General features: G+C 56.0%; 5 protein-coding genes across 5 annotated transcripts; 3 read left to right on the top strand and 2 right to left on the bottom strand.

Annotated features, from left to right (window-relative positions):
- Positions 1 to 15: 15 nt before the first annotated feature.
- On the bottom strand, positions 16 to 693 carry VTJ04DRAFT_4509 (uncharacterized protein; the record flags this gene model as incomplete). The annotated part of the gene is made up of 1 exon (XM_069362525.1): positions 16 to 693. The coding sequence occupies one exon, from the start codon at positions 691 to 693 to the stop codon at positions 16 to 18; it is 678 nt and encodes a 225-aa protein (XP_069219463.1).
- Positions 694 to 1,693: 1,000 nt separating this feature from the next.
- Positions 1,694 to 5,204, top strand: VTJ04DRAFT_4508 (uncharacterized protein; the record flags this gene model as incomplete). Its single annotated transcript, XM_069362524.1, has 2 exons — positions 1,694 to 4,807; positions 5,019 to 5,204. 2 exons carry the CDS (start codon positions 1,694 to 1,696, stop codon positions 5,202 to 5,204), a joined length of 3,300 nt encoding a protein of 1,099 aa, XP_069219462.1.
- Positions 5,205 to 5,207: 3 nt separating this feature from the next.
- VTJ04DRAFT_4507 (uncharacterized protein) lies at positions 5,208 to 5,513 on the bottom strand (the record flags this gene model as incomplete). The annotated part of the gene is made up of 1 exon (XM_069362523.1): positions 5,208 to 5,513. The coding sequence occupies one exon, from the start codon at positions 5,511 to 5,513 to the stop codon at positions 5,208 to 5,210; it is 306 nt and encodes a 101-aa protein (XP_069219461.1).
- Positions 5,514 to 5,554: 41 nt separating this feature from the next.
- On the top strand, positions 5,555 to 5,823 carry VTJ04DRAFT_4506 (uncharacterized protein; the record flags this gene model as incomplete). Its single annotated transcript, XM_069362522.1, has 2 exons — positions 5,555 to 5,747; positions 5,792 to 5,823. 2 exons carry the CDS (start codon positions 5,555 to 5,557, stop codon positions 5,821 to 5,823), a joined length of 225 nt encoding a protein of 74 aa, XP_069219460.1.
- A 3,979-nt stretch (positions 5,824 to 9,802) lies between these two features.
- Positions 9,803 to 12,619, top strand: VTJ04DRAFT_4505 (uncharacterized protein; the record flags this gene model as incomplete). The annotated part of the gene is made up of 2 exons (XM_069362521.1): positions 9,803 to 10,636; positions 10,694 to 12,619. The coding sequence occupies 2 exons, from the start codon at positions 9,803 to 9,805 to the stop codon at positions 12,617 to 12,619; spliced, it is 2,760 nt and encodes a 919-aa protein (XP_069219459.1).
- Between the last annotated feature and the right edge of the window lie 656 nt (positions 12,620 to 13,275).

Here is a 13,275-nt window from a genome sequence, read left to right as displayed (position 1 = left end):
CCATCCAACCCCCACTCAATCCCCATCCCACATCGCCTTCCTCAGCCGCTCCGCCTCCTCCTGCCTCTTTCTCTCTCGTTCCCGCTCCTCCTCGCGCCGCTTCCGCTCGTTCTCACGCACCGCCCTGTCATATGCCCGCTGCTCCTCCGTCATGCGGGGTGCCTTCACGCCCAGCGCGTGCGCTATCATGCGCCGCGCGACGGCGTCCGTCTTTTCCGGTCTCCGATCGGGGACGGGCCCGGATGATGACGAACCCGCCCAGCTGCCCGGCCCGTCGAACGGCGGGACGGTGAAGCCCGGTCCGGACGCAGGGTAAGACTCTTGGCACTTTGATCCGCTGCCGGCTACGGGAGAAAGAGGGGTTGGTGGAGGCGCCGAGGTGCCAGATGTGTCGTCATCGTCGGCATCCCGCGTAGTGGTGCTGGGCGGGCCGTATGGGGAGAGAGGTGTGGGAGGTGGAGCGTTGGTGCCGGCGTCTGGTGCGGCAGCTGTCGGGGTGGCTTGGCCATCATCATCGGAGTCGGAGAGGGCGTCAGCCTCGTCTTCCCAGCTGTCGGCTACTGGACTGCTGGCTTTTTGTTTTGACTTGGTGGGTTTGGTTTTGGAGGCTTTGGACTTGTCATCGAGGTCTGTGGTTTTGATGGAGAGCTTGGCGAGGCCGGGCGTCAGATCGTCTTTCGGCTTGGGAGGCATGTTTGCGATTGGCGATGTACTCTAGATGACGGCGATGCCTGGGAATGATGAAGGTGTCCGGACCAGGTGGTTGAGCGAAATACTTGGCCGAAGAACAGATGGTGAGACTGAAAAGTAAGACAATAAGCGGCTGTCTTAATTTATATTAATGCTGATGGGTCCAGATGGGTGTGTTTGGACCCCGTCACCTGTGTCAATGCTGTGGCCCAGCGTCAGATGGCGTCAGACCTGTGATAGCAACATCGGATTCCAACCTGCAAGGTTTCAAGATCTACAGCAGGTCTGAGAGCGCAATGAGTGGGTGTTTTGTTGACTACAAGGTCAGAAAAAAATAAAAGACATGGACCAAGGTGCAGCCTCGTCCGATATGCAGCCCGACCAGCGTACCTAAGGTAGGTGTCTAGGATTTGCATGTGAGCGGGAAGCACTGGACATCAGCCTCCTCGACCTGGGACCAGACTGCGGGACGGACCTTCGAATGCGGGGGCGGGGCAAGTTGGACGTGGGGTCCAGGCAGCCACTCCCCGCCGTTTAGCAGACCGTTTTGGGATAAAACTGTGGCTCAGTTGCTGTGGCTAGCGCGGCAAAATCCCTGCCACTTCGAAGTTCGCCTGCGAATGCCAGCACTTTCCACGGCAAACCATAACGACGCCTCATCCTCCACTCTGCGCTGTCCGGATTCCGCATTATTCATCAGACTCTCAACGCCATGGATCCCGGCTCTCCTCGACCTCGCCGGAGCTGCCATTGACCACCGACTCCCCGAAACGCACACACTCCGCTTTCTCATCTGCGCCTTTTTAATCCGTGTAATATTAGTTTCTCCCTCTGAAGTGTGTTTTAGGACGGCTTGTACCTACGACAGGAATCAAGGTTTCCTCGGGTCCGACGCTGCAGCTGTCCCGAGCTCTATCGCCGAAATTTGACATTCCACCATCCTGACGTCAACTTCTCAGCTCAGCCTGTCTCCTCTGCCCAGCTTCCTCTCTAACCATCCACCATGCTTCCCCGGCAGCGCCTTCTCCGGCTGTCGACGCCGGCAAATCGCCTTCTCCCAGCCAGCAGAACGGCCCTCTCTCCGGCCTCCACGTCAATACCACGGAGGCCGGCTACCACCGCCCTGCGGTTGCGTAGTCCTTTGATGGCCGGCTGGCCCGCGTCTCTCTCGAACTTCACAACATACTCCGCTCTCGGGAAACGGAAAGAAGGGTTTTTTGACACCGTGGAACCTGTCCCGGAGGACGAGAAGAAAAATGCTGAAAAGAAGGGAGAGGCTGAGGAGGAAGAGGTAGCGAAGACCAAGTCGTCCTCTGACGCACCGTCCAACAACGGAGGGAAGAATAATGCGCCAGAGCCGCCAGACGGCAAGGGCAGCGCAGCGGGTGGCGCGTCTTCCGGGTCGTCCGGGGACGAGTCCGGGTCCAGCGGCAGCAGCAGCGGCGGTGGCGGCAGGCGCGGGCGCAGGAGCGAGAAGGCCCTGGCAAAACCTCTCGTTCCTGAAATCTATCCCCAAGTTCTGGCGATCCCAATCGCCAAGCGGCCGCTGTTCCCTGGCTTCTACAAGGCTATTACGATCAGGGATCCGAACGTCGCCGCCGCCATCATGGAAATGATGAAGCGCGGCCAGCCTTACGTCGGCGCGTTCTTGTTCAAAGACGAGAATGCCGACGACGACGTCATTCGCAGCCGCGACGAGGTCTACGACGTGGGCGTCTTTGCCCAGGTCACCAGCGCGTTCCCCATGAACCCCGCCAACGGCGAGGGGACAGGTTTGACAGCCATTCTCTATCCGCACCGCAGGATCCGGTTGTCTTCTCTAATCCCTCCGGGTGCCTCCGAGCCGATTCCCGAACCCGTCCCGAAGGGCACCGAGGAGTCCGAGCAGAAGGGAGACGTGGTCGCGAGCTTTGAGGAGAGCGCTGTGGAGCCGAAGCCCGAGCCGAAGAAGAGCCTGTACGAGGTCACCTCGTTCCTCAAGAAGTATCCTGTCAGCATCGCCAACGTCGACAATCTCGTCGAGGAGCCACATGACCCCAAGAGCCAGATAATCCGCGCCGTGACCAACGAGATCGTCAACGTGTTCAAGGAGGTGGCCAGCATGAACAGCCTGTTCAGGGATCAGATCTCTACCTTCTCCATCAGCCAGTCGTCCGGCAATGTTATGTCGGAACCGGCGAAGCTGGCTGACTTCGCTGCTGCCGTCTCCGCAGGCGAGCCTGCTGAGCTTCAAGAGGTGCTCGAGAGCCTCAACATCGAGGACCGGATGCACAAGGCACTCCTGGTGCTCAAGAAGGAACTGGCTAATGCACAGCTCCAGTCCAAGATCACCAAGGATGTTGAGAGCAAGATCACGAAGCGCCAGCGCGAGTACTGGCTTATGGAGCAGATGAAGGGTATTCGTCGTGAGCTTGGCATTGAGTCGGACGGCAAGGACAAGCTGGTCGAGAAATTCAAGGAGAAAGCGGACAAGTTGGCCATGCCCGAGGCGGTGCGCACGGTGTTCGATGAGGAGCTTAACAAACTCGCGCACCTCGAGCCAGCGGCCTCCGAGTTCAACGTCACCCGCAACTACCTCGATTGGCTGACCCAGATCCCCTGGGGCATGCGCAGCGCCGAGAACTTTGACATCCAGAATGCCATGAAGGTCTTGGATGAAGACCACTATGGCCTCAAGGATGTTAAGGATCGCATTCTCGAGTTCATCGCCGTGGGCAAACTGCGCGGCACGGTGGAGGGCAAGATTCTTTGCTTCGTCGGCCCCCCTGGTGTCGGCAAGACGAGTATCGGAAAATCCATCGCCCGCGCTCTCAACCGCGAATATTACCGCTTTAGCGTCGGTGGCCTGACCGACGTCGCCGAGATCAAGGGTCACCGGAGGACCTACGTCGGTGCTCTTCCGGGCCGCGTCATTCAGGCCCTCAAGAAGTGCAAGACCGAGAACCCTTTGATCCTCATCGACGAAATCGACAAGATTGGCCGCGGATACCAGGGCGACCCGTCATCGGCTCTGCTCGAGCTGCTCGACCCAGAGCAGAACAGCTCTTTCCTTGACCACTACATGGATGTACCCGTTGACTTGTCGCGCGTTCTCTTTGTGTGCACCGCCAACATGACCGACACCATCCCGCAACCCCTGCTCGACCGTATGGAGGTCATCCGGCTCTCGGGCTACGTCTCGGACGAGAAGATGGCCATCGCCGAGAAGTACCTTGCGCCGCAGGCGCAGGAGCTGGCCGGCCTCAAGGATGTCGATGTGAAGCTGACCAAGGAAGCCATTGAGGAGCTTATCAAGTCCTACTGCCGCGAAGCCGGCGTCCGAAACCTGAAGAAGAAGATCGAGAAGGTCTACCGCAAGTCTGCCTTGCAGATTGTCCGGGATCTCGGCGAGGAGGGTCTGCCCGAATCCGAGGCACTCACGGATGAAGGCAAGGCGGCTCTCGAGGAGTCCCAGAAGGATGGCAAATCACGGGAGGCTCCCGCGAGCACCTCTGCCACAGAGAAAGAAATTACCGAGAAGCCTAGGAAACCCCTCAAGGTTCCTGACACGGTCCATGTGGTCATCGACAAGGACAATCTCAAGGACTACGTCGGTCCGCCGATCTTCACCTCTGACAGGCTTTACGACGTCACCCCGCCGGGCGTCACCATGGGTCTTGCGTGGACCCAACTGGGCGGCTCAGCCATGTACATTGAAGCCATTTTGCAGTCGGCCCTCCGGCCCTCCAGCCGCCCGTCCTTCGAGATCACGGGCAACCTCAAGACCGTCATGAAGGAATCGTCCACTATTGCCTACTCATTTGCGAAGGCGTTCATGGCGCGCGAGTTCCCGGATAATCACTTCTTCGACAAGGCCAAGATCCACGTTCACGTCCCCGAAGGCGCCGTACAGAAGGACGGGCCCTCGGCCGGCATCACCATGGCCACCTCTCTGTTGTCGCTGGCCCTCGATACCCCCGTCGACCCGACCGTCGCCATGACGGGTGAGCTGACCCTTACCGGAAAGGTCCTTCGCATCGGCGGCTTGCGCGAGAAGACCGTGGCTGCCCGCCGCGCTGGGTGCAAGATGATCATTTTCCCTCAGGACAACGTTTCGGATTGGCTGGAGCTTCCTGAAGTATGTGTTTATTATTTTTTATTTTTTACTTTTTATTTTTTACTTTTTATTTTTTACTTTTTATTTTTTACTTTTTATTTTTTACTTTTTATTTTTTACTTTTTATTTTTTACTTTTTATTTTTTACTTTTTATTTTTTACTTTTTATTTTTTTGTTTTATTTGTTTGTTTGTTTTGGCAAGAGGGGTGATATGCTAACATTTTTACGCAGAACATCAAGGAAGGACTCGAGGGCCGTCCAGTCAGCTGGTATAGCGAGGTCTTTGAGCTCATCTTCCCCAACCTGGACCGCGAGAAGGCCAACCATTGCAAGGTGTGCGAGATGAGGGAGAAGGAGAAAGAGGAGGAAAAGGAGCGGGAGAAGGAGAAGAAGGACAAGGACGAAGATGACGATTAAAGATCACGACAGAATGGTGCCCTCTTCCTGCGGATTGACGATGTTGAGACGGAAGATGGTTACGACATGACCATCTACTCTGTTGCGAGCAGGCAGGCAACCGCATACGCCCACCCGCAGGCCAAACTGGCGTCGACAGGCGCTCACATGACCCTGCGGATTGAAGGACAACGAACGGCTCCCCTGTTCGGGGACGAGGATTTCAGCAACCGAAAAACTGGTATCAGCAACATGGCGCTTCTGGCATGGCGAGCAGGGCAGGAACACAGAGATGAATGGATACGGGCGCATCCAAGGACACGAGCACATACAACAACGTAAACGCGCAAATATCACCGAGAACATCTTTGATGGGGGGCATCGCCAGGGTAAGAGAAGCGACAGGCACCTCATCCGCCTTGGACTTCTTGCCCCACGACCCTCCAGAAGACTTGATGAGAGATAGCTTGTCAGTCGGTTGCTCTCTCATCTCCTCTCAAACGACATGCCCCTGGCCGCCTGACATAGATGATGTCGGGATGGCCAAGAGGCAATCTATCTACCGTACGTAGATATAACGAAGACACATCCTCACTCTTATTTAAAAGAAGACATGATCTCGTCCGTACGCACGTGCTGAGAACTTGGAGCATGTCGGGTGCTTGTAGGTTGTACATTTCTGCGTAAGGCAGGGGTTGTAACCTGATATCATTTCCTTGGGTCTTGCGGCTTGGTAGTAATACCCTATGTCTGATGAGCACCTAAGGTAGGGGACTGTGAAATGCAGCCGTTAATCAGATATCCCGTGAAGTGGATACCAACCTCTCTGATCCAGCTTCAGCTTACTTGTGGTACCTGACCTCCGTTCCTGAGATACGTAAGACGGGAGCGTTCCATATTTGCTCGCATGCAGGACCCGGCGGTTACTGGGTGCTACGTGACGTAGGTAGGTGGGTTACGACTAATATAAGAGTATGAGGTAGCATGTCCCATGTCCCAAATTCTATGGGGACGTGGCGGGGAGGATTGAGCCGGTGGCTGGGAGAACGGGGAATTAGAGAGGTATGCCCAGTTGGTGGTGACCGTTAAGGCGGATGGAACGGATGGATGTTGCGGTTCCAACTGGGACTCTTACGCTAGGTACATTCCTATGGACAACAGTACCTGGTAGATTGAGTGCCAAGGCAAAGAGTTCTCCGGGTGTTTGTTTGTCTGAGGCTTATGCTGGTTGGGGCGCCGAATCGATACGAACTATGATCTCAACGATGGTGGCTGTTGGGGCTGATGCAGGTACGAATGTTTGAACAAAACAACAGACGGCATTCTCAAACTGAGATTTGGAGGTTCACAATCCGTCTCCATCTAAGATGTTTGTGTAGGACCCTGGAACCCAGGGCACCTACCAGTTCCTCTTGGACGCCTCGATCCAAGGCTTGGGGGTTTCAAGGCTTAACCCTCTAGCTTCACTTCACATCCAATCATCCAAGCCTGAGTGATGATGTATGTATGTACAAGTACCTAGTACTGGTAAGCATACCACCTCCCCACCCGCAGACAACGCAGATAATATTGGCTCCCAGCAACCCCACGTATGCAGCCCTGTCTGCTTGCTTTGCTCTCCTTGGTATGTACATGCTGTACGTCGGTTACGTGCTTAGGTGCCTGCCTGCCTGCCTGCTTGCTTGCTTGCTTCTTGCTTCCTTGCCCGCGCGCCGCGCGCAGCCCACAGAGCGCAGAGCCAGAGCCGATGTGCGTCCAGGTGTGCTGTATGTAGGTATGTACCTACTGTATGTACCTATGTACCTACATGATGTACTGCGTGTGTGTCGCAGGTGATATGCTTCCCATGCCAGGTTTGCGCTACTGGAGTCAGCTGGGGATTGGCCCCTCCCCAGCCGCCTACTCCTACCTATCAGAGGGTATTTGGGCAGCAATACCGTCGGAGATCGAGGTGAATCGCGCAGTCTAGACACAACATCCCAGCTCTAGGGCTTGAGGCCTTGGACGCGGGGCTGGTAGTATGGCCAAGAAGTTGTTGCATTGACCAAGAACTGGAGACTCCTCCTGGTGAGGGTGGGTGAGAGGGGGGATGGGTGGTTGGTGAAGGAGATGTGTTCCAGCATCCCAGGTACTTACTCCGTATGCCGCCATCTTTCCATTGGCAGCAGTCAGGAGTCTGTCTGAGTTTCGTGATGTTTTCGGATCTGTCTCGGTCACAATGGGGAGAGCGCCGCATTGGATTGCCTGGATAGGCTCAGGCGCAGATAGGGCTCTGATGGTAGTAGTAAAGTCTGCGTTGTCCTGTGAGGCGTCGCCGACCTATGCCATCAATTGGCTCGGAGTAGCCGTCGGGTTGGGAGTTTTCTGCCAACCTCCCCCACCCTCTCGGCCCTGGCCCCCAAGACCACCAGTCCCCTTCCAACGCCGCATACGTACCTCCGGCCGCACGAGACATGCGGCTCAGGGATCTGTAGGTGGGCTTAGCAATGACGTCCTGCTTGCCGGCTGCTATCCGGTGCAGGCTCAGCGCTGATTGATGGATTGTGCAGGAGAAGTGCAGAATTTTTTTCTCTTGGGCTGGGAGAGCCTCAGCCTGAGCAGTCCCTTCATCCTGCTCTTCGTAACGAGCCGCTCGACGCCGCCAACAGGGCTGAGATGAGCATATTCACGTGGCCGTTGAGCCCATGTCGTGTAGCTTGCGGGAATTTCAATCTTCAGCACATTGGTCATCTCATAAATGACCACACTCCTCGCCGCCGTCAGGTCAGCTCCTGTCTTTGTCCAAATGCCTCGAATCCTGTGGTGATGAGCGTTCGAGGATGTGGCTCAGTCTCAGGGAACGCGCGGCGGTGAGGGGGTCTCTGTTTCCCAAAAGAGCAGATGTTCCTTCGCCCCCTCGTCGATTCTGGCTTGACCAATGCCATTTCGGGTCAAGCTCGACCTCATGACGCCCGAAATGCCCTGTTCAATGCTGCCGTTCCCCCGCATTTTCAGAGAGCCTCACCAAGCACATGGAACAGCTGGAAACTTGACGGAAGCCATTTGATCACAATCTCATCGAAAGACTCCGAAACCCGGCCCGCATGGGTCGACAACGTCCCCGGGCCATCGGAGGAGGTTGACCCGGTGATGGTGTCTCTTCCTTTTGGTCTCCCGTCTTCTGTCTGTTACATCTCCTGCAGTCTGCATCACTGCAATCACTGCGTCACCAGAGTGAAGAGTATCCAAGGAGTAACCCCTCCCCGCCCACCATGCCGTTACTGTGGTGCTCTGTTGTACACGTGTTGAACGGAGGTTCAACCCCACTGGCTTTTCACAGCCCCACCACCGCTCGACGACGGGACTGGGACCTTTCCACTACGGCCCTGTCCAGCCGATCGACTGGCGTGCCTCATGCATCCAGTTGCAGCCTGCAGGGAGGCGAAGGCTCGACGCTGTAGAGAATATGCCGGCGTCACGCTGAGGTGCAGATTCACCCAAGGTTGTGGTTAGGTCGAAGTGTCAGGCGCCATTCCAGGTTCCCCGTCCCCGCGCATTGCATCAAGAGTACAACGTAAAGATCCCAAGGCAGCTTTGGGCCCCCATTTCCCGTCAACATTGTCGGGGCTGTCACCTCCATTGATTCAGGTGATTGCCCTGATCACCTCAGGTATTCAACCACGGCACCTTCCCACCTTTCCAGATTCCCACGTTGCTTCCATCCCGCCGTCCCTTCCTCCTGCCATCCACCCGATGCCATGTAATTCGGCAGGTTGACCAGCCGTCACTTCCCATCGTTGCAAAGTCGTGCCACCCTCCATTCGTGGCTCACACCACTCTCGAGTCTCGACTGCTTCCGCCTGTACACTACTTCGTATCACGTTCCTCCTCGTCTTGGACTTGATTTTCCTTCTACCCTTCCCGGTACTCCAGTCTCACATCATCTTCTCACGCCCCCTTTCCATTTACCATTATTGCAAGACACCACTCCATCATCACGCCGCTGAGGCGTCCCTAATCCTTTGACACGGCGACGACTACCTTTTTTACACCTAATATCTCGAGTTGCATCGATTTGCATATTTCCCTCTTTTTTTTGACCGCATTTCCCCTGACTTTTTACCCCTCGGCCGCTGTGCCTTTCTGTGGCTTATTCGCACCAGCCTCCTTCGCTTTTTTTTTTCCCCCCTTGGAACGATTTGGCAACCATTGCGCATCCATTCCACACATATCGCTCACGCCAGCATTTGTTCGCGTACAGCTCGCCATGAGGACTGCGAATTAAAGTTCCTTCAGAGACATCGTCAAGATCCCGTCCACATCTTTTTTTAAGACGGCATCCGTGGCGGCACAGCGTCGCTGCCTGCAACCAAAAGTCAACAAGGCAGACTTGCGCGGAATAATAGGGGGTAAACATCCCAGCTCCTCAGCCTTGATCCGGTATCCCGACCATCAGCCCATCCGTCAACGGATCAACGCTCTTGCCATCCCGTCCAACCGAAACTCCCTCTAGACGCTTGTTGCCTGTATTGGAACCGCCACGGGGTCGCTGCCGGGATCCCGACCACATGTCTCAACCCTCTCCGAATGCTGGTCCAGCACCTGGGACAACAGCGCATCCACCAGGCAACAACTCCAATATGCAAGGTCTGTGGCGCACCTTGTGGTCCTGGAATAAGAACGCTGGGCCTGATGATGGATTGGTAGACGACAACGCCGCCGAACCCCAGGATGACTCGCAGCCGGGTGTCACGCGCCGCATCCCGCAGAAGGTAGTCGGCCTCCCGAGAACCCAAACCTTCCAGAGGCAGCGCTCCGAAGTCCGTGAAAAGCTCGAACCCGTCCGGCCTACCCCCGCCGAACGCCGGGCAGTTTCGGTGGACCGTCGTGGCCACGGCTCTCGCTCAACGCTTGACTTCTCGGACCCCCGCTCGAGCGCACCAGACCTGTTCCACCAGCCATTCAGCGGCTTGTCATCTCCAACCTACCCCATCAGCCCTCCGGGAGAGTATTGGCATCCCTCCAGTGACCTGGACGGCTTCCACGACGTGAATAGGGATTCGGTCAATGCCAGTTTTTGCCGTGACAACGACTCCTTCTCCTTGGTCGACGTGCGGTCCATGACTACCACCGAGTATGAAGCTCAGATTGAGCGCGAGCTCGACACCCGATGGATCCTCAACTTGTCCATGCACTTCCGCGACAAGTCCAACCGGGAGAAGTTCTTCGTGACTTACCGGCAAAAGGAGCACCTCTGGCGTCGTGTCACCATCTCGGTCGACTACCGAAATGCCCCCGAGAATTCCCTTGAGGCAGACCTGAGCCGCATCAAGTACCAGCGCGACAAGAGCGCGAGAATCTACGAGGCCATTCGCGACAGTCTTCCTGAGATCGAGTTCTACCCCACCGTCACCAATCTCAAGCTCGAGACGCTGGATGGCCGCCTGCATGTCCACGTTGTCGAGGATTCCAATGTGCGTTGCTTGTTTGCCCGCGGACGATACTGTTGTTTGTATTGACAAATCTCCCAGGAAATCATCAATTATCCGCATATCAGCATGGTTCAGCATGTGGACTGCATGCGGGTCAGGGAGAGCGAGCTCACGTTCGACTCCCACATGTCGGGCTTCGTTTACAAGGTGCGGGTCCATGGCCGTCTACTCATCAAGAAGGAGATCCCAGGTCCGGACAATGTCGACGAGTTCCTTTACGAGATCAACGCTCTGAGCCAGCTGGTCGCGAACGGTGCCGAGAATGTGATCCGGTTCTATGGTATCGTTGTCGACGACGACGAGAAGCATGTCACAGGCTTGCTCATTAGCTATGCCGCCAGAGGCGCCATGATTGATGTCATTTATGATGGCAACCATCAGATTCCGTGGCCGATTCGTGAAAGGTGGGCGCGTCAGATCGTCGGTGGCCTCGCCGAAATCCATGAGGCGGGCTTCGTGCAAGGAGACTTTACCCTGTCGAACATCGTCGTCGATGGCAACAATGACGCCAAGATCATTGACATCAACCGCCGCGGCTGCCCCATCGGGTGGGAGCCGCCCGAGGTTACACCCCTTATCGAAAGCAACCAGCGGATTTCGATGTACATTGGCGTCAAGTCTGATCTCTACCAACTTGGCATGGTTCTGTGGGCGCTGGCGACCCAAGAAGACGAGCCTGATCGATTCCCTCGCCCCCTCAAGATCGACCCGAACCTCAATGTACCGGCTTGGTACAGACGCGTCGTCGACACATGTCTTAACCCCGATCCTCGCCAGCGAGTCCACGCCACCCATTTGCTTTCCATGTTTCCGGAGCCCCCTGCGTATGGTGGTCGGTATCACCATGGCAGGTCCACAGTGCCGATGAACGGCGATGCCCACGTCCAACATGGCTACCTGTCGCCAGCTGGTTTCCCGCATCTCAGGTCCGGCCACCCAGCGAACTTCGGTTTTCCGAGTCACCCTTACCAAGCCGAGGACGTGTTTCGCTACCCAAGCAGGGGCAGGTCGCCGCCGTCGCCCTCACCAAGCGACCATGGTGGTTACAACGATCCTGTACCCCAGCATCGCATGCCTACTTGGTCTGAAACCATTCCTCGGGTGCCACCTGCACCATCAGTCAGTGATGTTCTAGCGGGGGAGGGAAGGGGATCATCGATGCCAAGGTTACAAGGGAATGACCAGACTTTTGACACGTCCGCCGATAGGCGATATCGACCAACGGGACCGGCTACAGAATACAGCATGGACGATTCATACTTTGCGGGTCACAACCGGCGCTTCCCGGGACAAGATTCGTACTATGCCAAGGCGGAGGAGCTGGTGAGGAGGAACTCTACATGGGCGTCGCCGTCAAATGAGTGGCAGCCTGACGCCCAGCATGGCGCTAGGCAGGACGCGACAGAGTTGGCCAGCACCCCACGGGGCTCACGGGTTTCGGGAGGCCGTTATTCGCCAACGACCCGGGACCGGTCTGTGTCGCGTGGTCGCCGCGGCAGATCATCTCGTGACGCCGGGTCTGATGGGCGACGCAGCAGCAGCCGGAGCCCGGGTGAGCAACGCCGGACCGATGGCCCCCTGACTCGGTCTCCTCCTCCTCCCTATCAAGAACACGGGGTTCCTCCCGAGCAGGTCTCCGATAGCGACCACCAAGCCAAGAAGCACCGGCGTCGGAAGCATCATCGCCAGCACGAGCAACGGGACGCGTCTCCCGAAGCGCTGTCCCCTGCGAATTCTGATGTCGATTTGAGATTCGTGGGCTCGATGCACGATCCGTCACCTCTGGATTCGAAGGCCACCACCTTGAACGGAAGTGCCAGCCCACCACATCGCTTCAGCATCGACGAAGATCTGATGGAGGGCGTGACGCCTACGAATTCGCAGGACGTGGATATGGATGACGAGATGGATGAGAAGAGGGCTATTTATGCGAGTGTGCCGCAGGCGGTTGCTATTGATGTTTGAGTTGGGGCAGGGGTTTGAATTTTTTTGTCTGATGTGTGATGATGATGATTGAGATCTTTTCCTGTTTCTTTCTTGCTCTTCTTTTGTGTATGACTTTCTCTTCTTGTCTACTTTTTTTTTTGGATGTTGTGCGCCTCTGGATTCTCTTTTTCTTTCTTGTCACGTCATACTTCAAGACTATTATAGTGAGGAAGCAGCGCAAGCGAGGATGAGTGCCGGCGTGGGGGTAACGGGATTGGGCATGGGGCTTGGACATGGCTGATGGCTGGGAGCACTGGTGACACGGGAGCTTGGGATGGGTTTGGGACTTGCCTATGGCTTGGTCTGGCTTGGTTGGGCTGGAATGGGTATGGATTCTGGAAGGGAAAGGATAGGGTGGTTGGTTGATTAGGTCAGTTTGGTTGGTTACCTATGGTACGGCGGTTATGGTGTTGAGGGGCGGCTTTCTGCTCGAGTTATGACTTTGTTTCTTGGGTTGTGTTTTCTGAAACATGTGCTAGGAAATGGTTTATCTATACTCCAGATATGAAGTAATATCATGATGACGATTCATAACATCCTCACCTGCCGCGCTTGACTATCAGGGCATTGTTCTCTTCTGAATCTTATTATTCGGTTCGTTCTTTCGAGTCAGAGCAGAAAGATTTCACTTAATC

Source organism: Mycothermus thermophilus (genome assembly GCF_041956435.1).
Source record: "Mycothermus thermophilus strain CBS 625.91 unplaced genomic scaffold VTJ04scaffold_3, whole genome shotgun sequence".
NCBI classification, from domain to species: Eukaryota; Fungi; Ascomycota; class Sordariomycetes; order Sordariales; family Chaetomiaceae; genus Mycothermus; species Mycothermus thermophilus.
The sequence above is the reverse complement of the archived record's forward strand: the minus strand, read 5'-3'. Positions and strand labels throughout refer to the sequence as shown.